This window comes from Tachysurus vachellii, chromosome 18, assembly GCF_030014155.1.
Source record: "Tachysurus vachellii isolate PV-2020 chromosome 18, HZAU_Pvac_v1, whole genome shotgun sequence".
Lineage (NCBI taxonomy): Eukaryota > Metazoa > Chordata > Actinopteri > Siluriformes > Bagridae > Tachysurus > Tachysurus vachellii.
This window is the reverse complement of record NC_083477.1, coordinates 1657233-1684092: the sequence shown is the minus strand read 5'-3', so window position 1 is coordinate 1684092 and position 26860 is coordinate 1657233. Positions and strand designations below refer to the sequence as shown.

General features: G+C 39.4%; 2 protein-coding genes across 4 annotated transcripts; one reads left to right on the top strand and one right to left on the bottom strand.

The window, feature by feature from the left end:
- Positions 1-101: 101 nt before the first annotated feature.
- On the bottom strand, positions 102-18735 carry grna (granulin a). 3 transcript variants are annotated; one of them, XM_060891863.1, is made up of 18 exons: positions 18682-18734; positions 16778-16860; positions 15331-15468; positions 14372-14509; positions 14133-14246; positions 13659-13919; positions 13273-13533; positions 12887-13147; positions 11287-11547; positions 9479-9739; positions 8430-8690; positions 7008-7268; positions 4989-5249; positions 3928-4081; positions 2906-2976; positions 2194-2289; positions 1161-1376; positions 102-740 (listed from the first exon to the last, which is right to left on the bottom strand). In XM_060891863.1, the coding sequence occupies exons 2-18, from the start codon at positions 16826-16828 to the stop codon at positions 606-608; spliced, it is 3201 nt and encodes a 1066-aa protein (XP_060747846.1). In that variant the 5' UTR covers positions 16829-16860; positions 18682-18734; the 3' UTR covers positions 102-605. The 3 variants fall into 3 exon arrangements, with proteins under 3 accessions (XP_060747846.1, XP_060747847.1, XP_060747848.1); XM_060891864.1 differs by having other exon boundaries at positions 2912-2976; XM_060891865.1 differs by lacking the exon at positions 4989-5249 and having other exon boundaries at positions 18682-18735.
- On the top strand, positions 17981-25710 carry ifi35 (interferon-induced protein 35). The gene is made up of 11 exons (XM_060891888.1): positions 17981-17996; positions 20506-20573; positions 21398-21475; positions 21601-21675; positions 21768-21926; positions 22314-22430; positions 22544-22688; positions 22776-22882; positions 23871-24057; positions 24260-24369; positions 25081-25710. Coding segments are annotated over exons 1-11 (1257 nt in total). The 5' UTR covers positions 17981-17995; the 3' UTR covers positions 25291-25710.
- Positions 25711-26860: the final 1150 nt, after the last annotated feature.

Sequence of the window (26860 nt, the reverse complement as noted above, 5' to 3'; positions counted from 1 at the left end):
GTGAACTTAAATTCATGAGCATCAAATCCATCTGTGTAATCACTATTATTCAATATCACAGATCACACCATCTAAAAAAAGAACAAAATCAACAGAGACCATTTTTATGATCAAACTCTGTATTGTAATATCTCTGAAAAGAAATAGTAGATGGTGAAAGAATGAAGAAAGACAGCTCTTAAAATAAAAGAATCACAGAAGTAGTTTGTTACTGAGGGTGAATTTCATTTCTATGAGGATCAGTTATCACATTATAACCTTAGGCAAAAAAAAAGACAAATGTAAATCCCTCATAACACGGAAAAGTGATTTCTAAACAACGCTGTTCCGTCATTGATTTTACCTCAGTGCAGTGACGTAGCGTGTCGTAGATGCTAATAAACATCTACTACATTTGTCTTTGATGGCTGAGATGAACACCAAATAGACCACACGCATTTCAAGGACATTGCTTCAGCTATGGTTTGGAGACTGAATTAATTAGTGCAGTTATAATCAATTATTAATTAACACCAAAATGTATAAAACCTGATTAGTGTGACACGTGTGAACTTTATTCAGGTTCGGAGTGTGACGTTGCTCAGTAGAATGAGCTCTCTTTGTTTTTATAGAGTGCGAGCTCGTTTCTTCTTGGAGAAGAACATCTTCCAGTCGAAGCCCTTCGCTTGGGAGCAGGAGCCGGACTCATCGCAGGTGAATCCAGTGGGACAGCAACGCTGCATGTCACTACAACACACAGCCTGCGCGCACACACACACACACACACACACACACACAATATTAATTAGACAAAAATAAGCTTCAAAACAGTGGATGGAAGGAAGAAAGGGTGGGAGGGAGGGAAGGAAAAGAAAAGAAGGAGAGAAAAGAAAAAAAAAAAGAAGTTTGTGAAATGAGTTAAGAGGCGTGGCCTCCGAAATCCTGGTGAAGGAGGTGTGGCTTGTACTAAAGGCTTAACTTGTGAGTCATCACACTTAAAGGAGACCTGGGCTATGTGTCAGTTCTGCAAAAAGAGGCGTGGCTTCTGACTCTTAACGGCTAATATGATTTCTATTACAATTAAATTTCTGTACCAGTGCACGGTATCAAAAGAACCCTATTTAATGTTTCTGAATAAAAACAAGAAATGTGATAAAAATCCGCAGTTCTCTTCATGATACCTTTGCGAATGGACAACAGCCCCAGGAAGTCTCTGAGATCCTGCAGCAGGTTTCTGTGTCCTTGCAGCTGAATCCTCCTCCACAGTCAATGTCATTTTGGATCGGAGACGATAACGGCACAAAGTCGTACTTTGTCCCGGAGCTTTTCTCACACCACTGGTCACGGCAGGTGTAACCTTTCGGACAGCAGTTCTCTCCGTCCGCACAACATGTAGCCTGCGATGAAAACAGACCACAAGCCCGCTATAGAGAAAACTGTCCGTGCCATCGATTATGAAATAATTACAAAAATTAATATACACTTTGGTTTATTCTTTGGTTCATGTGATATTCACTAAATCCTTAAAGACGACATAGTAAGCGATTTCCATTTTAAGTCTCCACCATTTATTTAATCGCTTCCTTCTAAGTACATTGTGGGAAGTCGTGGCCTAATGGTTAGAGAGTTTGACTCCTAACCCTAAGGTTGTAGGTTCGAGTCTTGGGCCGGCAATACCACGACTGAGGTGCCCTTGAGCAAGGCACCGAACCCACCCAACTGCTCCCCTGGCGCCGCAGCATAAATGGCTGCCCACTGCTCCTGGTGTGTGTTCACGGTGTGTGTGTGTGCATTTTGGATGTGTTAAATGCAGAGAACGAATTCTGAGTATGGGTCACGGTACTTAGCCGTATGTCACGTCACTCATTGTTGTCTCATCAGCTGGGTTCATGCTCCAACCCCACAATGTACCCGGCTTGGTCTCCGTTTCCCATCAGCCACCACCACTGCCTGGTTTTATATACCTGACTCCTGATGATTAGTTCCTTAGTTATTCAGTTTGTTTATTTTTATACGTCACTTTCCTTGTTCCTCTTTTGCTCATTTTGAGGATCTGGGTTTGACTTTGTCACCTGTTACAAAATACATTACCTGCGCTTACACACACTGCAGCCGACTTCACAGGTGATCTCTGGATGGTTTTTATTTTATTTTAATATGTTCTGCATCACAGATTTCTCTGACATGTTAGAATGTTATACAGCTTATATTCACCTGGTCCAGAGGACAGCAGCCCCATTTCTTGCTCATCTTCATAAAACAGCAGGTGGTGTGTGGAGGACAGGACATGTGAGGGTCGCACTTCACTTCCTTTACAGAAAATATAATGCAAAAGCGTTGTTAAAAAATATGGTTGAAAATATGTTTTAAAGAAATTTTCCTCAAATGTATTTATTTCTTATACAACATACTGATTTGAACTTTTTGGAACAGATTTTGAATTTGATCAATTCAAAGTAAACAAGAATATTCATTCATTCATTCATTCATTTATTCATTTATTCATCTTCTACCGCTTATCCGAACTACCTTGGGTCACGGGGAGCCTGTGCCTATCTCAGGCGTCATCGGGCATCAAGGCAGGATACACCCTGGACGGAGTGCCAACCCATCGCAGGGCACACACACACACACTCTCATTCACTCACGCAATCACACACTACGGACAATTTTCCAGAGATGCCAATCAACCTACCATGCATGTCTTTGGACCGGGGGAGGAAACCGGAGTACCCGGAGGAAACCCCCGAGGCACGGGGAGAACATGCAAACTCCACACACACAAGGAGGAGGTGGGAATCGAACCCCCAACCCTGGAGGTGTGAGGCGAACGTGCTAACCACTAAGCCACCGTGCCCCCAAAGTAAACCAGAATATGTTCATGAATTTTTTAAACAGGTGGATGATGGTTTGATTGATAGCTTACGTTTACCGATGTATTTCGAGCTGTGCTTGCAGTTGGCCGGCTTGGCTTCTTCTTCAGCCAGGGCACTGATCCTAATGGGTCGTCACACACAACAAAAGAATATGAGATCATCCGTCTCTCACCCCTCTGACAGACCTTAGTGATTTTATTTCATCACATTTCCAACTTACGGTATTTCTCTCTAAACTGTCTGTAGGTTCCTGCACTAATTCATCCCTTTATGACCCCGACTCCTTTTCCTCCATACTGTACCCTTGGACTCAGCCACAGACACATTCCTCTCCTCTCTGCCCTCTGTCTACAACCCAGGAAGACTTGTTATCCTGCTCCTCGGGTGTCAAAAGTACAACAATGAGAGAGAACTAATATAAGCTGAGAGGAAGTGAAAGAAATCACTTCTTGATCTTGTGTGCGTGTCCAAATTCTCCTCAGACAAGATTTCCGCTAAAACCGCCTTCTACAATTAAAACCTGGAAGCTTCTGTACATGATTCATGTAAGTTGCACAACAGCTTCTCTTCACTACTCAAAGCGCTGGCTTCTGACTTCTGGTGTCAAAGCGGAACATTCTACAGAGACTGTCCTTTATGTCAAGATCTATTCAAGATCAAAATTCTAGTCAAACTCTAGACAAGATCACCATTTTCAAGTCCAAAAAAAGCCCAAGACCAGGTCAGTGATGAGCAAATGTGTTTCTGCGAGACACAGTGCAGTGTGACACACATTACATACATATCTGTTCGCTCTGTTCTGTAAACATAAGATCACAAATGTTCAGGATTGTGATTGACAGTATGGCTAGTTGTACTGTCTTGATGCTTGACCACAGCGGCATTGTTGAGACTTTCATGCATGTGAAAGACCAAAACGATACAGAAAACGTCTCCAGCCCCATCTTAAAGTGTCTATATGTTGTATAATGTATTTAAAGGAGTTCATTTTTTCAGAATATATGACTCGTTATTAATGGTATTACAGAGAATTGTGATAATACTGTTGGATAGTTAGTGCTACATGACAAACCCTCGGTTTCTGGAACCTTCTGATCGCCGGTTGGTCTTCTCGGCTCCTTCTCCAGCCAGGGCACAGAGCCTGATGAGTTGTCACATTTCTGAGCTGGAAGGTTACACTTTGTACCATGAGGACAGCAGTGCATAAAGTCCTCACAACACACCGCCTGTGAAAACACAACAATGTAACATGAATTTTAAATGAGCTATCGGTGATAAATGACTTAAAGGTGCAGTCTCCGTTGTTTGAAAGCCAATGTTGATATTTGAAATGACCAAAACAAACACGCCCCTAACCCAAATGGGTCACACCCCTTTATTGATAGCTCCGCCCACACATACATACGTACCCAGGGAAGGGAAGAACAATACGATTGCAGATAAACAAACAAGCAAAAATGACACACAAGCATAATCATGTAAAGGACAAAGACATATATTAGTTCTGTGTAACAAAGCAAAACCAACGTTACTCACCTATCGAGAAGGAAAAAAGCGCCTCGGCGTCTTAAGTAAAGTTGGTCACATATTCACAGATTGGAGTTTCCCGAGTCAATAACTCCTGAGCTAAACACTGTTACTACACAAAACACGGTTGTAGCTGCGTCTCTACATTACTACGATAGAAAAGAGGTGTTATTTGTGTAGTAACAGCGTTTAGCTCAGGAGTTATTGACTCAGGAAACTCCAATCTGTGAATATGTGACCAACTTCCTGCTCCTTCAGTTCTCTCCAGCGCTGGAAAGCTGATCCTATATTAACACGTCCTACTTCTTACCTTATCGTAAATCTTTCTTCACTTTCTTTCTTTGTTTTTATCCTCCATGTCAGTGTTAAAACCGCTTTCTGCTAATGTCACACATGCGCACTGAACACTCTCTCCACCCACATAGACAAGACACGCCCCTTTCTGCTCATTGGCTACACGTTTGTTTTGTTTTTGTTTTGTTTGCCGGCCTGACTCAGTTTTCTGAAGCATTTCTCAAACAACAGAGACCCCACCTTTAATGGCAATGTCAACGTGACAACATCTAGAATAGTTTTAAGATATAATCTACTGGAACAGCATTGTACCTGAGGCATAGGACAGCAGCCCCATCCTCCCTGTTCTGTCTTACAGCATGTGTTTTCATCAGGACAAGTCACAGTGTCATCACAGGGAATATCAGAAACTGATGTATCCTTGGTGTTTGGAACCTTCTGTCCACCGATTGGTCGGCTTGGCTTCTTCTTTAGCCAGGGCACTGAGCCTGACGAGCTGTCACATGACCGAATGGCGAGGTTACACTTCGTATTATGAGGACAGCAGTGGATAAAGTCCTCACAACAAACCGCCTGCAAAGAGTCAACATTCATATAAACTTCACATGGTCTTCATTCACACTGTGACAAAGTCTATTGTTAAAATCGCAACACAACTCATGCAAGTTGATCGTGCACCACTGTTCATTTAGTTTTAGTGTCCTTTCCTTTGTTATCTTTTATCGTCTTATCTTAATGTGGCTTGTATTTATTTCTTATATCATCTAGCCATATCTTTTCATGTATTATCTTATTTTCTTATTTTCTACCTTGTCTTATCTTGACTTGTCCTATCTTATCTTCTATTCTGTCTTATTATCTCATCTTGTCCATTGATAGCTTACATTTTTATGTTATTTTTCTTACCTCATTTCATCTTGCATTTTCCTGTCTTGTTTTATTCAATGTTGTCATATCTTATATGACCTTGACCAACTTATACTGTATTATTTTGTCTTGTCCTTTTTATTGTACCCGAGTGATCTTTTGGTTTTTTTATGATCCGTCATGCCTACTTCGATCAGAAGGCGCAGGCTATTTGAGTGTACCTCAAGTACAAAAGTCTCCAGCAGGGGGCAGAGCTTTTTCTTACAGAGCCCCACAGTTATTGAACAGACTTCCAATTAGTGACCAGGACTGAGACACTGTCTCAGTGTTTAAGTCCAGGCTAAAAACACATTTGTTTAGTCTAGCTTTTTATGAAAAGCTTTTCTTAGGTAAAGGAGCAGATCTGGAGGGTTTATGAGCATAGACTGTTTGGTGAACTGGGATGTCTGGATGCTGTCGGCTTACCACCCTCGCAAGTCGCTCAGGTTTGCAGACTGTTGAGTGGTGGGACGCTTTACATCCCAGGAAGCCCTCATGTCTGTGTCACCTTCTGGATCTACCCTTGTAATTATGCTGTCATAGCTTGCCAGAGTCCATGTCTGCACGTTGCACATAATGTACATTGTCCATCACCTGATTACAATCATGCCTAACAATTTTCTTCTCTCTCTCTCTCTCTCTCTCTCTCTCTCTCTCTCTCTATCTATCTCTCTATCTATCTCTCTCTCTCTGTCGAGCTATATACGTCACTCCCGAGCTCCCAGTGTTCTGAGTTCCTAGCCTGATCATCTCTTCTTATGGAGCTACAGTACTTTGTCAATTCTGAAGTTCTACCCCTGGTTGGAGTCTCATCTCCCGGTGGTCACCTTGCCAGGGATTGATCTACATGGTCAGCAGGTGTCTCATGGGATTGTTGTGTATGAAGCCACCCGGAGACTGTCATGCCTTCTTTTGAACCAATGTTGTGTCAGTCAGCTGTATGTTCTGGTGTTTATCAGCAATCAGGTCTGTGCTGAACTCAGAGTTTATGATGACCCATTAGTTCCTCAGGAGCTCTCGGCTGCACTATTATAAACTGTTGTAGAAAGGACATTATTTACATTTACACTATTTACTGTAGAGTGTCAACCAAATGAGGATGAAGTTCACTTCTGAGCCTGGTTCCTCTCAAGGTTTCTTCCTCATAATCATCGTATTCATTTATTTATTTTTATCCTTATTTTTTCTTCTCCTTATTATTATATATTTATTTCTTTTTTCTCTCTTCTGTTTCCATACATATCTTAGCTTGTCAGATATCATCATATCTACCTATTTTTGCAACTATCTTGACCTGTCTTGTGGTATCTCATGTGCTCCCTCTGCTGTCCTTGCTTCCACACTCATCCATGTGGTTTTGTATTTAAAACTCTCAATTCAGGCCATGGTTATATTCATGTTGTTTTCTACTAAAAGCGATTGTACCTGAGGCAGAGGGCAGCAGGCCCATCCTCCCTGTTCTGTCTTACAGCATGTGCTTCCATCAAGACAAACCGCAGTATCATCACAGGGAACATTATAAACTGATGTACTCTTGTCTTCTGTAACCTTCTGTCCACCGATTGGTTTACTCGGCTCCTTCTCCATCCAGGGCACAGAAATTGACGAGTTGTCACATGACCCAGCAGCGACATTACACTTTGTATCATGAGGACAGCAGTGGATAAAGTCCTCACAACACACCGCCTGCGAAGAATCAACATGAATGTAAACTTCACACTCACATCGTCACGATTTGTATTGACCCCACTATTCACACATCATTTACACACCATTCAGTTCAGTATCCTTTGTTTTGTATTTTCTTTTCTGATCTTATTTTTTCTTGCCTTGTTTTATTTCATCTTACCTTGTATGATCTTTTCACCATGTTATCTTGTCTTACCTTGGCTCATATTATCTTGTATTAACTTTGCATTACTTTTATTGTCTTGTACTCATTATAAACCATATTCTAACATATGGTATGACCATATAGTCTTACCTTGTCTTTTCTGGCATTGTCTTGCATTATCTTGTCTTATTTGATCTTGTCTTGTCTGCCCATGCATTATCTTGTCTTGTCAGAACTCACCCTGCATTATCTTGTCTTATCTTGTCTGGCAATGTCTTGCATTATCTTGCTTTATATTATCTTGTCTTGTCAGAACCCATCCTTCATTATGTTGTCTTATTTTGTCTTGCCTGGCATTGTCTTGCATTATCTTGTCTTATATGATCTTGTCTTGTCTGGCCGTGCATTATCTTGTCTGGCATTGTCTTGCATTATCTTGTGTATTATCTTGCCTAATATCCTGTCTTGTTAGAACCCATCCTGCATTGTCTTGCCTTATCTTGTCTATTCTGGCATTGTCTTGCATTATCTTGTCTTATTCGATCTTGTCTTGTCTGGCCATGCATTATCTTGTCTTGTCAGAACTCACCCTGCATTATCTTGTCTTATCTTGTCTGGCATTGTCTTGCATTTTCTTGTCTTAAACTATCTTGTCTTATCTTGTTTTGCCTGTGATTGCCTTGTATTATCTTGTCATATCAGAGCTCACTTTATCTTGAATTTTCTTAGCTTATATTATCTTCAATTGTCTCGCCTTGTCTTATCTTCTATTATCTGGGATATATTGGCAAATATCTTCAAATCTGTCTATTGCTTGCTATTTAGACCTTCTCAAAAGTGCACTTCATAATAACTGCTTTACTATATACATTGTAATGTCTAGAAAATCAGTCCATGTTCATCTGACCAAACCTAAAGTCAACAGATTATATTTATCTTATATTGTATTTAAACCTACTCCCAATTCAGTCCATGGTTATAAGCATGTTGTTTTCTACTAAAAGGGATTGTACCTGAGGCAGAGGGCAGCAGCCCCATCCTCCCTGTTCTGTCTTACAGCATGTGTTTCCATCAGGACAAGTCACGGTGTCGTCACAGGGAACATCAGAAACTGACGTATCCTTGGTGTTTGGAACTTTCTGTCCACCGATTGGTTTACTCGGCTCCTTCTTCAGCCAGGGCACAGAAATTGACGAGTTGTCACATGTATCAGCAGCGTCGTTACACTTTGTATCATGAGGACAGCAGTGGATAAAGTCCTCACAACACACCGCCTGCAAAGAATCAACATGAATGTAAACTTCACACTCACATTGTCATGATTTGTATTGACCCCGCTATTCGTTATTTACACATCATTTGAAACCATTCAGTTCAGTATCCTTTGTCTCATATTTTCTTTTCTGATCTTATTTTGTCTTGCCTTGTGTTATCTTATCTTACCTTGTATGATCCTTTCCCATGTTATCTTGTCTTATCTTGCCTTTTATTAACTTGTGTTACCTTTTGCGTTAAACATCTTGTCTTGTACTCATTATAAACCATATTCTAACATCTTGTCTGTCATTATCTTACATTTTGTTATCTTAACTTACTTATTTTGTCTTATATGATCTGAACTTGTCTGGTCATGCATTATCTTGTCTGGCATTGCCTTACATTATCTTGTCTGATATCTTGTCTTGTCAGAACCCATCCTGCATTATCTTATCTTGTTTTGCCTGTGATTGCCTTGTATTATCTTGTCATGTCAGGTCTCACTTTATCTTGCATTTTCTTAGCTTATATTATCTTCTATTGTCTGGCCTTGTCTTATCTTATCTACTATTATCTGGGATATCTTGCCAAATATCATCATATCTGTCTATTGCTTGCTATTTAGACCTTCTCAAAAGTGTACTTCATAATAACTGCTTTACTATATACATTGTAATGTCTAGAAAATCAGGCCATGTTCATCTGACCAAACCTAAAGTCAACAGATTCATCTTATATTGTATTTAAACCTACTCCCAATTCAGACCATGGTTATATGCATGTTTTCTACTAAAAGGGATTGTACCTGAGGCAGAGGGCAGCAGGCCCATCCTCCCTGTTCTGTCTTACAGCATGTGTTTCCATCAGGACAAGCCACGGTGTCGTCACAGGGAACATTATAAACTGATGTACTCTTGTCTTCTGGAACCTTCTGTCCACCGATTGGTTTACTCGGCTCCTTCTTCAGCCAGGGCACAGAAATTGACGAGTTGTCACATGACCCAGCAGCGACATTACACTTTGTATCATGAGGACAGCAGTGGATAAAGTCCTCACAACACACCGCCTGCAAAGAATCAACATGAATGTAAACTTCACACTCACATCGTCACGATTTGTATTGACCCCGCTATTCGTTATTTACACATCATTTTAAACCATTCAGTTCAATATCCTTTGTTTTGTATTTTCTTTTCTGATCTTGTTTTTTCTTGCCTTCTTTTATTTCATCTTGCCTTGTATGATCCTTTCACCATGTTATCTTGTCTTACCTTGGCTCATATTATCTTGTATTAACTTTGCATTACTTTTATTGTCTTGTACTCATTATAAACCATATTCTAACATCTTGTCTGTAATTATCTTACATTTTGTTATCTTACCTTACTTATTTTGTCTTGTATTTTGTTGTCTTAATTAATCTCATGTTGTAAGATCTTATTTTATTTTGTGTTCTTCTATCCTGTATTATTTCATCTGGCCCTTTCTTATCATACCTTACTCATCTTACACCTACGTATCTTACTTGTGTTATATGATCTTGTCATGTCTGGCCTTGTCTTATCTTGCATTATCTTGTCTTACATGATCTGAACTTGTATGGCCATGCATTATCTTGTCTTGTCAGAACTCACCCTGCATTATCTTGTCTTATCTTGTCTGGCATTGTCTTGCATTATCTTGTCTAATATTATCTTGTCTTATATCCTGTCTTGTCAGAACCCATCCTGCATTATCTTGTCTTACCTTGTCTTTTCTGGCATTGTCTTGCATTATCTTGTCTTATTTGATCTTGTCTTGTCTGCCCATGCATTATCTTGTCTTGTCAGAACTCACCCTGCATTATCTTGTCTTATCTTGTCTGGCAATGTCTTGCATTATCTTGCTTTATATTATCTTGTCTGTCAGAACCCATCCTTCATTATGTTGTCTTATTTTGTCTTGCCTGGCATTGTCTTGCATTATCTTGTCTTATATGACCTTGTCTTGTCTGGCCGTGCATTATCTTGTCTGGCATTGTCTTGCATTATCTTGTGTATTATCTTGTCTAATATCTTGTCTTGTCAGAACCCATCCTGCATTGTCTTGCCTTATCTTGTCTATTCTGGCATTGTCTTGCATTATCTTGTCTTATTCGATCTTGTCTTGTCTGGCCATGCATTATCTTGTCTTGTCAGAACTCACCCTGCATTATCTTGTCTTATCTTGTCTGGCATTGTCTTGCATTTTCTTGTCTTAAACTATCTTGTCTTATCTTGTTTTGCCTGTGATTGCCTTGTATTATCTTGTCATATCAGAGCTCACTTTATCTTGAATTTTCTTAGCTTATATTATCTTCAATTGTCTCGCCTTGTCTTATCTTATCTTCTATTATCTGGGATATATTGGCAAATATCTTCAAATCTGTCTATTGCTTGCTATATAGACCTTCTCAAAAGTGCACTTCATAATAACTGCTTTACTATATACATTGTAATGTCTAGAAAATCAGTCCATGTTCATCTGACCAAACCTAAAGTCAACAGATTATATTTATCTTATATTGTATTTAAACCTACTCCCAATTCAGTCCATGGTTATAAGAATGTTGTTTTCTACTAAAAGGGATTGTACCTGAGGCAGAGGGCAGCAGCCCCATCCTCCCTGTTCTGTCTTACAGCATGTGTTTCCATCAGGACAAGTCACGGTGTCGTCACAGGGAACATCAGAAACTGACGTATCCTTGGTGTTTGGAACTTTCTGTCCACCGATTGGTTTACTCGGCTCCTTCTTCAGCCAGGGCACAGAAATTGACGAGTTGTCACATGTATCAGCAGCGACATTACACTTTGTATCATGAGGACAGCAGTGGATAAAGTCCTCACAACACACCGCCTGCAAAGAATCAACATGAATGTAAACTTCACACTCACATTGTCATGATTTGTATTGACCCCGCTATTCGTTATTTACACATCATTTTAAACCATTCAGTTCAGTATCCTTCATTTTGTATTTTCTTTTCTGATCTTATTTTTTCTTAGCTTGTGTTATCTTATCTTACCTTGTATGATCCTTTCCCATGTTATCTTGTCTTATCTTGCCTTTTATTAACTTGTGTTACCTTTTACGTTAAACATCTTGTCTTGTACTCATTATAAATCATATTCTAACATCTTGTCTGTCATTATCTTACATTTTTTTTATCTTAACTTACCTTATTTTGTCTTGTATTTTGTTGTCTTAATTAATCTCATGTTGTAAGATCTTATTTGATTTTGTGTGCTTCTATCCTGTATTATTTCATCTGGCCCTTTCTTATCATACCTTACTCATCTTACACCTACGTATCTTACTTGTAAGATATGATCTTGTCTTGTCTGGCCTTGTCTTATCTTACATTATCTTGTCTTACATGATCTGAACTTGTATGGCCATGCATTATCTTGTCTGGCATTGTCTTACATTATCTTGTCTAATATTATCTTGTCTAATATCCTGTCTTGTCAGAACCCATCCTGCATTGTCTTGTCTTATCTTGTCTTTTCTGGCATTGTCTTACATTATCTTGTCTAATATTATCTTGTCTAATATCCTGTCTTGTCAGAACCCATCCTGCATTGTCTTGTCTTATCTTGTCTTTTCTGGCATTGTCTTACATTATCTTGTCTAATATTATCTTGTCTAATATCCTGTCTTGTCAGAACCAATCCTGCATTGTCTTGTCTTATCTTGTCTTTTCTGGCATTATCTTGTCTTATTTGATCTGGTCTTGTCTGGCCATGCATTATCCTGTCTTGTCAGAACTCACCCTGCATTATCTTGTCTTATACTATCTTGTCTTTTCAGAACCCATCCTGCATTATCTTGTCTTATCTTGTTTTGCCTGTGATTGCCTTGTATTATCTTGTCATGTCAGATCTCACTTTATCTTGCATTTTCTTAGCTTATATTATCTTCTCTTGTCTGGCCTTGTCTTATCTTATCTACTATTATCTGGGATATCTTGGCAAATATCATCATATCTGTCTATTGCTTGCTATTTAGAAATTCTCAAAAGTCTGCTTCATAATAACTGCTTTACTATATACATTGTAATATCTAGAAAATCAGTCCATGTTCATCTGACCAAACCTAAAGTCAACAGATTATATTTATCTTATATTGTATTTAAACCTACTCCCAATTCAGACCATGGTTATAAGCATGTTGTTTTCTACTAAAAGGATTGTACCTGAGGCAGAGGGCAGCAGGCCCATCCTCCCTGTTCTGTCTTACAGCATGTGTTTCCATCAGGACAAGTCACGGTGTCGTCACAGGGAACATTATAAACTGATGTACTCTTGTCTTCTGGAACCTTCTGTCCACCGATTGGTTTACTCGGCTCCTTCTTCAGCCAGGGCACAGAAATTGACGAGTTGTCACATGACCCAGCAGCGACGTTACACTTTGTATCATGAGGACAGCAGTGGATAAAGTCCTCACAACACACCGCCTACGAAAACACAACAATGTAACATGAATTTTAAATGAGCTATAAGTGATAAATGACTTAATGTAATGTCAATGTGACTACATCTAGAATAGTTTTAAGATATAATCTACTAAAAGGGATTGTACCTGAGGCAGAGGGCAGCAGGCCCATCCTCCCTGTTCTGTCTTACAGCATGTGTTTCCATCAGGACAAGCCTTGGTGTCATCACAGGGAACATCAGAAACTGATGTACTCTTGTCTTCTGGAACCTTCTGTCCACCGATTGGTTTACTCGGCTCCTTCTTCAGCCAGGGCACAGAAATTGACGAGTTGTCACATGACCCAGCAGCGACGTTACACTTTGTATCATGAGGACAGCAGTGGATAAAGTCCTCACAACACACCGCCTGCGAAAACACAACAATGTAACATGAATTTTAAATGAGCTATAAGTGATAAATGACTTAATGTAATGTCAATGTGACTACATCTAGAATAGTTTTAAGATATAATCTACTAAAAGGGATTGTACCTGAGGCAGAGGGCAGCAGGCCCATCCTCCCTGTTCTGTCTTACAGCATGTGTTTCCATCAGGACAAGCCTTGGTGTCATCACAGGGAACATCAGAAACTGATGTACTCTTGTCTTCTGGAACTTTCTGTCCACCGATTGGTTTACTCGGCTCCTTCTTCAGCCAGGGCACAGAAATTGACGAGTTGTCACATGACCCAGCAGCGACGTTACATTTTGTATCATGAGGACAGCAGTGGATAAAGTCCTCACAACACACCGCCTGCGAAGAATCAACATGAATGTAAACTTCACACTCACGTCGTCACTATTTGTATTGACCCCACTATTCGTTATTTACACATAATTTGAAGCCCACGTTCATCTGACCAAACCTAAAGTCAACAGATTCGTCTTTATTGTTTTTAACCTACTCTCAGTTCAGTCCATGGGTATAATATGTATATATGTTGTTTTCTACTAAAAGGGATTGTACCTGAGGCAGAGGGCAGCAGGCCCATCCTCCCTGTTCTGTCTTACAGCATGTGTTTCCATCAGGACAAGCCTTGGTGTCGTCACAGGGAACATCAGAAACTGACCAACGCGCCACCTGCAAAGAAACATCATGTCTATCACTAACACTCCATTTTTTGATGTGACTACTCACATGACTATAACGTAAACTAAGATTTAGAACTAATGAACCGACAAAGTATGAATTGGAAAATTTCTCACATTGTGGAGGTCAGTGTCTTCGGAAGGAAATCTCTCGGCCCATGGAAGCGAGTGTGTAGCGTTTGTGCACCTGGATTCTTTAACCTCACACAACATGCCTTCGGGGCAGCAGTGTAAGTGGTCCTCACAGCACTCGCCCTGCAAACAATCAAATAAACACACAATCACATACACACAATAATTTACACACGATCACATATATACACACAGTCATATACAGACACAATCACACATAAACACAGTGTAAACAATCATATACAAAAGCAATCACATACAGTACACTATCATTTGTGTCTTTGTGTATGAGTCATGATGAAGGAGGTGTGGCCTTTGTGTATGAGTCATGATGAAGGAGGTGTGGCCGTTGTTTATGAGTCATGATGAAGGAGGTGTGGCCTTTGTGTCTGAGTCATGATGAAGGAGGTGTGGCCTTTGTGTATGAGTCATGATGAAGGAGGTGTGGCCTTTGTGTCTGAGTCATGATGAAGGAGGTGTGGCCTTTGTGTCTGAGTCATGATGAAGGAGGTGTGGCCTTTGTGTCTGAGAGTTGTGATGAAGGAGGTGTGGCCTTTGTGTATGAGTCATGATGAAGAAGGTGTGGCCTTTGTGTTTGTAAGTAATGATGAAGGAGGTGTGGCCTTTGTGTTTGTGAGTCATAATGAAGGAGGTGTAGCCTTTGAGTTTGTGAGTCATGATGAAGGAGGTGTGGCCTTTGTGTATGAGTCATGATGACGGAGGTGTGGCCTTTGTGTATGAGTCATGATGAAGGAGGTGTGGCCTTTGTGTATGAGTCATGATGAAGGAGGTGTGGCCTTTGTGTCTGAGTCATGATGAAGGAGGTGTGGCCTTTGTGTTTGTGAGTCATGATGAAGGAGGTGTGGCCTTTGTGTTTGTGAGTCATGATGAAGGAGGTGTGGCCTTTGTGTCTGCTGAAGTCCCAGACTGACTCTTCTGCTCACCTGATGGAACGGACAGCAGTTGAATTCTCCAGAAGGAATCTGGCAACACGTCTGCTGGTCCCCACAGCGCTGCTGATCAGGACACTTCAAACCAGACACCAGGCTCAACAAGAGCACACCAGCTGTCAGCCTTAACATCTGCACAGACCAGGAAAGGAAAGAGCAATTAGTCCTCTCTAAAACTAAAAAAAATAAAATAAAATGACAGATGTTTTAAATAACTGAGATATTAGTTTAGATTATAGTATAAGAAAGAAAGAAACAAACAAAGAAACAAAAGGAACAAAAGATTTCATTGATTAAAAATAAAGAAATAAAAAGTTGTAAGATTAAGATGAAAATAAAAATAAAATAAAAATGAAAACAATATAATACTAAGATATGGGTGAGAATAAATAAGTGAAAAAACAGATCCAGGTTTTAAGCTGTTTTAATTGTGTGTGTTGTGGCTGAGTAAAGTTTAACAGGAAGTGAATTCCTGACACTGGGAGAGTTGAAAGTGACAGCAGCTTCCCCATTTACAGGATTCTCTTCTGTTTATAATGAGGAAGTTTGTTAAAAGCCTCTGGGAGTGGACAAAATGACAAGAGCCACTCTGTAGCATGAACGCTGCAGGAGAACTGCAGGAGACCTGCTCCCACATGCTCCCATGTTAATCAACCTGCTCTTTATTTATCTATCGTGTTATACTTATTAGGAACCGGAGAACCCTGTTTAACAGAAAACACACCGAAAAAAACATTCATACCACAGAATCACTTCCTCTTACTTTTTATAATGTAGTCATGAGACCTCATACACACACACACAACCCAATTTTGAAACTTCCCCATTGTGATTTCACTTCACCTACATTCAGCCGGGTTTAAAAGTGTTATTCTTTCTAATCAGGACATTTTTTCTGCGTGGGAAATAACGGAAATTCCCATCTTTATCAGCGTTTCAGTGTGGCAAGAACAGCAATAGCATTTATAATGAGCATGTACTGTACTTGTGTAATTTCTCACTAAGTAGTGAGCAGGTGATTAAAAAATATAAATAAATGAATAATAATAATAGATTATTTTACATGGTGCCTTTCGTCTACACGAGGTCGCTTTACAGCAGAAAGGAGCAAATTGCTAAAAGGTTAAAAAGCTGTTAATTAGAAAGAAGAAGTAGAGAATAAAAATAACATGATTAGTATAAGAACAGACAAGTTCTGGTAATGTTTTAAAACAGCTATCACACACACACACACACACAGACATAGACACAGACACACACACAGACACACACACACACAGACATAGACACAGACACAGACACACACACACAGACATAGACACAGACACACACACACACGCGCGCGCACGCACACACACACACACACACACACACACACACACACACACACACACACACACACACACACACACACACACACACACACAGCGATTCTGCTTACCCTCCTATGGGTTATGTTCGAACCTGGAGAGTTTTTTACCCGATCGAACATCACCGTCTCGTCCACAAGCTCCCGATTCTCGGCTGTAAGAGAAGACAAACTAAATCAACATAATGACCTCCATCCAAGCCGTAAAGAAGGAACATGATTTTTTTTTTTTTTTTTCTACATTTTTATTCCAACCTGTATCTAATTACACATTCACAAGAATCTCACACCACTGAGCTTTTTATTTTGGGATTATTATTGATCAAAGATTATTACTGATTTTTTAATCTTAAAACAGCTGTCAGTCAAATCCTAGGTTAGAATATATGTGATCATTTGCAGGTACTTCAGAAGCTCCACATTAAAAATGAATAAAAATAGTGTGTAATTTTTGATGAAAGAAAAAAAACAGAGGCCAAAGCTAAAAACATGAACTGTATTGTTTTTCATTAAATGGAAGCTTAGGAAGCTTCTGTGGTATAAAAAGAGAAAAAAACAAAAGCTAGACTCTGAATGTTTTATTCCTTTATGACTTCCCTGTGCTGGATACGATCGTGTCCTGTATCAAAGAGTGAAATTTCCACTATGAACATTGCTACAAACACATCAGAGCAGCATTTACTTTAACTTTAACTCCCAGTGAGCTAAATGACCAGGATATAAAACCTGATAGATGGAAACTATTAATGGAGTGAAAATATCAGCTTGCGTCCAGACTGAGAACGAGTTTCATTAAATCTTTTAAGACATTACGAATCATCAGGCAGTTATGAAAGTTATGAAAGAGTTATGAAACTCATGACCAATCGATTACAACACCATATCATGCGTTTACAAAATCTTACATTACAACATCATATATTATGGAGAAAAGTATGTGCACCGTTTAAACTGACCAGAAAGTCTGAAGCATTTTTCACAGTTGTTTATATTTTCCCTTCACTAGAACTAAAACACTGCTTCAGCATAACAACGACAATGTGCCTGTGCACAAAGCCCCCGAGCTCCATGAAGATCTCCACAGTGTGGATGGAGGTGAAGGTTGGAGTGAAGAAGTCGAGTGTCCTGCACTGAGCCCTGACTCTGACTCAACACCACTGAACACCTTTGGGATGAACTGGAACTGGAGTCTCCTCAACATCCTGAACATCAGAGTCTGATCTCACTGATGCTCTTGTAGCTGAACGAACACTAATCCTGCACTTCTGTATAGTGTTTAGTACAATATCAAGTGAGTACATTTATTTATTAAGGGAAAAACAAACCTGAAGTCAAACTGTAATATATATTTTTTTAATTAATGTTTCTACAGAAATAAAATACACAGACGCGTCACTCGCCTTATATTACGTAATAAACACATTAATGCGATTACTAATGTGATTTTTCAATAAAAATGTCATTCACACCCAGATCAGTGCATAAGGTGGTTTAAGCATCATGCAAAAATAAAAAGAAATATCTGCTAATATATAGAATAAAAATGAACTTATCTAAAAGAAGTTATGATTCACAACAGGATTCATTCACTGCAGATTTCACTTCAGGTTAATATAAGTATATAAAATAGCTCTTTGTCTGTTCTGTGACATATTTCTACATCAGTAGATTATTTATCATCATGTTCTGTATAATTAAAAGGGTCACGTGATGTTAACGAAGTGAACGTTAAAGCTGTGCGTGAGATGTGAAGCTGCATCAGTGTGAGAGTAAAAGCTCAGTCTGGTTAGTAACTGATGACGCGGTGCTGCTGCTGCTTTTTAACACCGCTTCTGGATTCAATTAAACATGAAGCTGATTAAAGAAAACAAAGGTAGATAAACACGTGTGTGTGTGTGTGTGTGTGTGTGTGTGTGTGTGTGTGTGTGTGTGTGAGACAGACAAAGAGAGAGACATAAACAGTAAACACTACTCACCTGCACTACACCACACTCCCTACTGAAACTAATAAACTGGTTTATTTCATTTTCTCTATAAACCCCGCCCACTGACATTAACTCCGCCCGTTGACATTAACTCCGCCCATTGACATTGACATTAACACACACACACACACACCCCTCTTCCTCCCCAAAGCCAAATGTGTTAATATTTATCAGATTAATTTATCATCACGAGTTCGATTATAACAAACTTTAACCAACGTCATTTTTAAAATATTTCCGTCGGATTTTAAACTTCTTTCTGTTATTCAGCTCGCTTTTATTTTTATTACCCACAAACACAAACTAGCAGCTTCCCCTAAAACACTTATGGACATTATGTACATATGGACTCTCTCTCTCCTTCTCTCTCTGTCTGTCTGTCACTCTCTCTCTCTTTCCGTCTGTCTCTCTCTCTCCTTCTCTCTCTCTCTCTCTCTCTCTTTGTCTGTCTGTCTTTCCTTCATTCTCTCTCTCTCTCTCTCTCTCTCTCTCTCTCCTTCTCTCTCTCTCTCTGTCTGTCTTTCCTTCATTCTCTCTCTCTCACTCTCTCTCTCTCTTTCTCTGTGTGTCCCTCTCTCTGTCTGTCTTTCCTTCATTCTCTCTCTCTCTCTCTCTCTCTCTCTCTCTCTCTCTCTCTCTCTCTCTGTCTGTCTTTCCTTCATTCTGTCTCTCTGTGTGTGTCTCTCTCTCTGTCTGTCTGTCTCTCTCCTTCTCTCTCTCTCTTTGTCTGTCTGTCTTTCCTTCATTCTCTCTCTCTCTCTCTGTCTCTCCTTCTCTCTCTCTCTGTCTGTCTCTCTCTGTCTGTCACTCTCTCTCTCCCTGTCTGTCTTTCCTTCATTCTCTCTCTCACTCTCTCTCTCTTTCTCTGTGTGTCCCTCTCTCTGTCTGTCTTTCCTTCATTCTCTCTCTCTTTCTGTCTCTCTCCCTCTCTCTCTCTGTCTGTCTTTCCTTCATTCTCTGTCTCTCTCTGTCTGTCTGTCTCTCTCCTTCTCTCTCTGTCTGTCTGTCTTTCCTTCCCTCTTCTCTCTTTCTGTGTCTCTCTCTCTCTCTTTGTCCCTCTCTCTGTCTGTCTTTCCTTCATTCTCTGTCTCTCTCTGTCTGTCTCTCTCCTTCTCTCTGTCTGTCTGTCTTTCCTTCCCTCTTCTCTCTTTCTGTGTCTCTCTCTCTCTCTTTGTCCCTCTCTCTGTCTGTCTTTCCTTCCTTCTCTCTCTCTGTCTCTCTCTCTGTGTCTCTCTCTCCTTCTCTCTCTCTGTCTCTAAAACTAACAAACTGTTCATTTAATGCTTCACATTCATAATTTAAAATTCTACTGAAACTTTAAAGTGATGTCTCTAAATATGACAACATAAAATATGATGTATGATTTCGATACAAAGTGGATTGAGACTAAATGCAGTTTAAAGTTGTTTTGTAATTAAACCTGACTTCGGTACAACATGTTTATGGGACCTGCTTTGTATGTACCAATCAAATAAATGCAAACAAATCGTTTCTTATTGTCCAGACAGGGATAGTTCAGGGTATAGAAATAATGTATTATGATTTTAAGTCTTAAAAACCAGTAAATGAAGCATTTCTTTTAAATATATTGCGGCTAAGCAGTAAACATACTCAGCTGTTCATGTTACTTCCGTGATTGTATTAAACCACGCTGTGATTGGTCAGTGGCCTGAGCTCGTGCGCGACTAGAATAAATTTAAAAAACTTAAAAGTTAAAATATTCGGTTTAATACTTTCAATAAAAGATTAAACATTTTGTGACTTTGAGTAGAATAATTATTTAATAAATAATAAATAATGTAATAAATAATAAAGTGCGTCACAGCCAAAAGAACCGCCCCTGGGACCTGGGAAAGGAAAGTGAAACACAGCAGAACACAAAGGTACCGTGTTTATTATTTCTGCTTCTGGTTTAGATTTTATTATATTATATTATACATTTACTCACCCATTTACTTTATATAAGAGAATATAATGATGTCATAGAACTTATTAAGATATTAACACTGTAAATAATGAGCTGATATTATGACTCAGTAAAGTGAAAAAGTGTCAAATGTAAAAGTGAATGTTAAAAAAAAAACTTTTAGGTTTTAAGGGAAATTCTTAACTTTTTAATTCTTTTAATTGCGTTAATATTGTAAATAAAGTGTGTTAAGTTTTCATTATGTACAACACAAAGCCAACACCTGAACATTTCCTGTTTACAACACTGGCATGAGCTTTAAGTCTAATCTATATAATATACTAATATAATATACTAATATATGGTGTATGTATATACTATATAATATGCTAATATAATATAATGTAATATACTAATATAATATAATATACTAATATAATATACTAATATATGGTGTGTATATATATATACTATATAATATACTAATATAATATACTAATATATGGTGTATATATACTATATAATATACTAATATAATATACTAGTGTAATATAATATACTAATATATGCTAATGATTTTTTGTCATGTTTTATGTCATTTTAAAAGCTAAGGAAATGAAATAGAAATATAAAAAACTTAATTCGTTTTTATTTTTAAAAAAGCACAGAAATAAAATATCTAATTGCATTGAATTTTCACTGAGCACATTTCAAGTGAAGAGTTATAAAGGTTTATGTTCATTATACACTGCAGGCTTAGAATGGAAATATACCAACCTGCTGCGATTTATTCATTTGCAGATACACACAAATATATTTGGTAGCTGGACGCCTGTTGTCTTTCCGCAGACTCGCTTGTTCAGGATGTCTTCAGAGGAGGTAAGCAATCAAAGATCATGGAGAACCTCTTCTTCTTCTTCTTCTTCTTCTTCTTCTTCTTGTTTTTAAACCCTGGGTCATATCAGTAATCAGTAAGTAGGCTCATGATGAAAATGTCATTTCAGGATTTCTCTCTGGTCTCTGAAGATGATCCATCATTCACCCTTAAATCCATTCAGAAAGACATCGAGAAACTGAAGGTGCAGTTCAGTCAGAAAGCATCTGTGACTTCACCATAATCCCAATCGCCTTAAAAACAAGCTCACTTGAACGTGTGTTTAAATGTCCACAGGAAGTCCACGATGACCTGGTGAAAGACTGCAAGTTTTTACATGAAGCCAAAAACAGTAACATAAAGTTTACTCAGGAGTTCCGACAACGAGTCGATATTACGAAAAGGCGTCTGGAGGATGAGAATATGAGCCAGACCAAGGCACTGAAGAAAGAGGAGGTGAGAAAAAACCTTCACAGTGTAAACACTGACCACACAAAAAAATAATACTTTTATGTATCATGATTCACTTTTGTGATTCAGTTGTTTGTCTCATCTCTGACCTGTTCAAGCGAATCAACTCATGATTTTTGATTCATTTAATTGATTCATAGATTTATAAATCAGAATAGCATCAATAAATATGGTAGATATGCATTTCAGGAATCAGGAATCAACTTATTGGCATAGAACTATTTCATCTACAAGAAATATGACTAAAGAAGTTATGAAGTTATTTCACATTAAAGACTTGAACAATTTGCAGCAAGATTAAGGTGATGTACGTTATGGACGAAGGAAATAAGGTGAACTGATAATACCTTCAAACTATTCCTCTCTGTCTAGGAAAGACTGTCAGAACTACAAAAGGAGGAGAAAAAACTGAGTATGGAGTTTATGAAAATCCAGCAGGAGCTGCAGACCATGCACGAAACCCACCAGAGCTTGAAACAGCAGACTGAGGTTTGGGAAGATTATCACTAAATATTCAGAAATAATAACGATTTAATTGTACATTTTGTAGACCTGAAAGAAGAAGAAGGATACTAAGCTGAATTCACTCTTTCATTCTTTAGGTGTCCACCGCAGTGCCAGAGAAGAAGGTTGTGTTTAACGGCGAGACGGCTCAAGAAGCTGATGCGCTGAGCTTTGATGTGAAACCTCATGTCGTCTATCCCATGGAAGGAGGCACAGCATTTATCACCTTCGAGGAGGAAGATGGTGTGAAGAATTTCTGACTTACGTTACTGGATTATGATTGCTACATTGTGTAATTGTGTCTCTTCGTTTCTGTGTTTTACTCCTCAGTTGCTGAGAAGATATTAGCTCTGAAGGAGCACGTGGTGCATCTTGGGGAATGTAGCATCACTGTGCGGGCCGAGCCGGTGCAGTTTCTGGTCCCAGCCAGTGTTGAGGTACTTCACAAGATCTGAAATGTTTCAGTTAAAAAACTCTAATGTTCTGGTTCCAGTTAGTTGCTTCCTTCTTTTCAAGTCAAGAGTCGAGTCAAGTCAAGAAGCTTTTATTGTCATTTAGGAATGAGTACATCAGAGGGACAGGTCATGTTGGACGTTTGGAGGACAAAGTTAGGGAGGCCAGATTAAGATGGTTTGGACATGTTCAGAGGAGGGAGAGTGAGTTTATTGGTAGGAGAATGTTGGACATGGAGCTGCCAGGCTGGAGGCAAAGAGGAAGGCCAAAGAGGAGGTATATGGATGTAATTAATGAGGATATGAAGCTAGTGGGTGCAAGTGTTGAGCATGCAGAAGATAGGGAGAGGTGGAGAGAGATGATTCGCTGTGGAGACCCCTGAAGGGAAAAGCCGAAAGAAGAAGAAGAAGAAGAAGAAGAAGATAGCTGTTGCAGTACACAGTGACATGAGACAACGTTTCATGTTGATGTAACGTAAACAGGTTGATGGATGTATATTGGAAGTGTGTGTATTTGGTGTCAGCTGTTTTGCTTCTGCACTTGAGCTGTGATGGTGAGGTCGCTATGGAACGTAAATCTACTGCGTTTCACCCGACATCTTTTAATCTTCATAGAGATCTTCAGTGAGGAACCGTCGATACCGATTTACTGTCGGCTGTAACATTAAAGACGTAACCCATCAATCAGAACGAACAGATACTGTGCTCGGAAAAGATAAGAAATCTAGAAGCATCGTTCGGTGTTAATCAGAGGGTTTTTATGTCTGAAAGCTTCAGACAGTGAACAGAAAGTGAAATTAGCCGACGGTTCTGCACACGGTTCAAGTTGTGAGAAGAGTTGAGTTATTTTGAAGCAAGTGCATGAAGATTTAAACCACCAAGCACGTCTTACCCGAAGGAAAACTTAGGGTAGTGCTGCAGATTGTGTTAATCTGATTTTCTTCATATCGTCCTTGCCCCCTTTTCTCTTTAGATGGACACTCAGGTTTGTCCTCAACGCATCCTTATCTCCAACTTGCCCAAGAAGGAGAACATGGATCGCATCCTGGACAAGCTGGAGATTCATTTCTCCAAGTCGAGATACAGAGGAGGCGAGGTGGATGAAATCGACATACTGGAAGATTCTGGCAACGTGGTCATCAAATTCATAGACAGCAACAGTGTGTATAACATTTGTGTGTATATTATATTATTATAAATATATACTGGTGACGTATCTCCACTGGTGATAAATAAAGGCTCCTGCTATAGATTTGGGGGATTGTTAGGAATTTTGATGTAAAATATGTTAAGATGAAGGTGGGATTTGGTGAGTGGACGTCTTTGGATATCCAAACACAGAATCTCGCTCTCTTTTCCTAGTTGCCAAGAGTCTTACAGATAACCAGATGCATGAAATTGAGCTGGACAAAGGGAAGAGACACAAGGTGAAAGTCACACCCTTCCTCAACGGCGAGATCACACTTCTCAAGGTGAGAGGAACTTTATACCTGCTCTCTTGACTGTAACCCTTACCCCCACCAACCCCCATCACCAACCCTTAACTCCACCAACCCCCATCACCAACCCTTACCTCTACCAAACCCGCAATCAGCCACCTTTACCTACACCAACCACCCAATCAGCCACCTTTACCTCCACCAACCACCTAATCAGCCACCCTTACCTCCACCAAACCCGCAATCAGCCACCCTTACCTCCACCAACCACCCAATCAGCCACCCCTACCTCCACCAAACCCGCAATCAGCCACCCTTACCTCCACCAACCACCCAATCAGCCACGCCTACCTCCACCAACCACCCAATCAGCCACCTTTACCTCCACCAACCACCCAATCAGCCACCTTTACCTCCACCAACCACCCAATCAGCCACCCTTACCTCCACCAACCCCATCATACACCCTTACCTCCACCAACCACCCAATCAGCCACCCTTACCTCCACCAACCCCCATCATACACCCTTACCTCCACCAACCCCCCAATCAGCTACCCTCAACTCCACCAGACCCCATCAACCATACTCAAATAAACGAACCCACCAGCTGTCCCCATGCCCACCAAGCCTGCATCAGCCACCCTCACCTCCAGCATCCTCCATCCTTTACCCCCACCCCTCACCTCCAATCCAACCCCTTAAAAAATGAAAAGTCTCACCTGTCTTGTAATTCCATCCTCAGACGTGTAACACGACCTGCCATAAGACTGTACTGCTGACAGGAATCCCTGATGTGATGGAGAAGGACAACCTGCAAGACTTGCTGGAGATCCACTTCCAGAAATCTGCCAACAGCGGAGGAGAAGTGGATGCAATTGTCTACAACCCAGTGGGTGGCAGAACCCTCGCTGTGTTCGAAGAGGACATGTCCAAACCTGAGCAGAACCAGTAAAGTGGACTAAAGCTAAAGCTAATGTTTGGGATTTATGTAACAGACGTGTCCATCATAATACTTTCCTGCCTTATGATGATCAATAATTTAAATAATTTGATTTGAACTTGGTTAGCATGGTCACTCAGGACAATGTCAGCTCTATCATATAGAACGAGGGCATAGGACTTCTATTTCCTTGACAATTTCATGAAAAGGTATGAAGCAGGTTTGGATAGTTAAAGTAAAATTGCTGTGGTTGTCGCTGACTAGCATCCACGCTAATCACAAAGATATTAAGCACAGTTTGAATCATTTACCTGAGACATTTATTTACCTTCAGTCTGTAATTTGGGAAAGTGGGTTGTACATGTAAAAGCTCAAAAGCCATAAGCGATTGAAAATAAAGAATTTTTCTTCTCATCATCATCAGATGAAGAACGTGTGGTTTGTGGATTATTCTAAATATTTCTTTGGGGTTTGGGCTCCAGGCATGAGATGTTGCACCATGATGCCAAAAATAATCACATTTCTGAAGTATTTTAATGATTATATGTAAAATAAATAAATAAATAAACAAAGGTGTAACATGCTAGCATGCTTGCTAGCAAATTCAAACTGTCTATTGGTTTATGTTAAACTAATTAGCAAACTTTTTCATTAAGACTTTTAAATCAGATCATTATATCATTATTTAGATATAATCCCTCACACGAAGGGTTTTTTGTGTGTATGTTGTTATAAATCTGCTAAAATAGCACAATATGGCTTGCTAGCTATCTAGCCATATTAGCATGTTCCAGAATAAAGGTAACAATGTTCAAAACTTTCTAGTTGTGTTTGAAAACTAATCAAGAATTAAAATTTTTGAACTTTTTACCTATTAAGAGGATAACGGTGTTAGATCAAGAGATCAGACACAGCTAGCTAGTGAGGTAAAAGTTACAACGTGGTTAATATTAGCAGCTAGTTAGCAACACACAAGGGGTTTATTTTGTACGTGATCACAAACTCTTATAATTACAATAAAGAAACAAAACCACCTGCTTTTATAAGCTTTTATTGTAAAAACACAATAACAGTGAGATGATGTGTAACAGCCGACCATCCCTAATAGCTCACAGCACATTTACAACACGTTAAAATAAAAGTCCAAATGCAGAATGAAGAAAAACAGGTCTAGTGTCATCAGGCACTTGAGAGAAAGAAAGATGATGAGATGGCTTCGGAAGATAAAAGGCAGGAGTTCGTTTCTTGACAGGATAAAAGGAAAAGAAAAAAAAGGTTAAAATCAAGTTGTAACGTACAGTAATCTAGTGCGATGACTAAGAATGAAGGATTGTTTATAGCTAATATCATGATGTCTTAGTGCAGAGTTTTCATGGAGTGTTTATTCGGTTATTTAACATCCAAAAATAAACTTTAAAGCTGAAGTTTTTCGCTTCTGAACTTTTATCGCAACAATTCACCGAAATGATCTAAATATCAGCAGCAGTTATCTACAGAATCTCTGAATAAATGATGTGTAACAATAAAATCAGGAGTTATCATCTGGTGTCCCGCTCTCATACACACACACACACACACTGGC

Coding starts and splice junctions, on each gene's coding strand:
- ifi35 (XM_060891888.1), top strand. Junction 21,676..21,767: donor AAGACATCGAGAAACTGAAG/GTGCAGTTCAGT, acceptor AAATGTCCACAG/GAAGTCCACGATGACCTGGT. Junction 22,883..23,870: donor TGGTCCCAGCCAGTGTTGAG/GTACTTCACAAG, acceptor TTTTCTCTTTAG/ATGGACACTCAGGTTTGTCC.
- grna (XM_060891863.1), bottom strand. CDS start 16,828: ATGTTCGATCGGGTAAAAAACTCTCCAGGTTCGAACATAACCCATAGG. Junction 15,469..16,777: donor CGAACATAACCCATAGGAGG/GTAAGCAGAATC, acceptor TGGTCTGTGCAG/ATGTTAAGGCTGACAGCTGG. Junction 2,290..2,905: donor CTCGAAATACATCGGTAAAC/GTAAGCTATCAA, acceptor TTTTCTGTAAAG/GAAGTGAAGTGCGACCCTCA.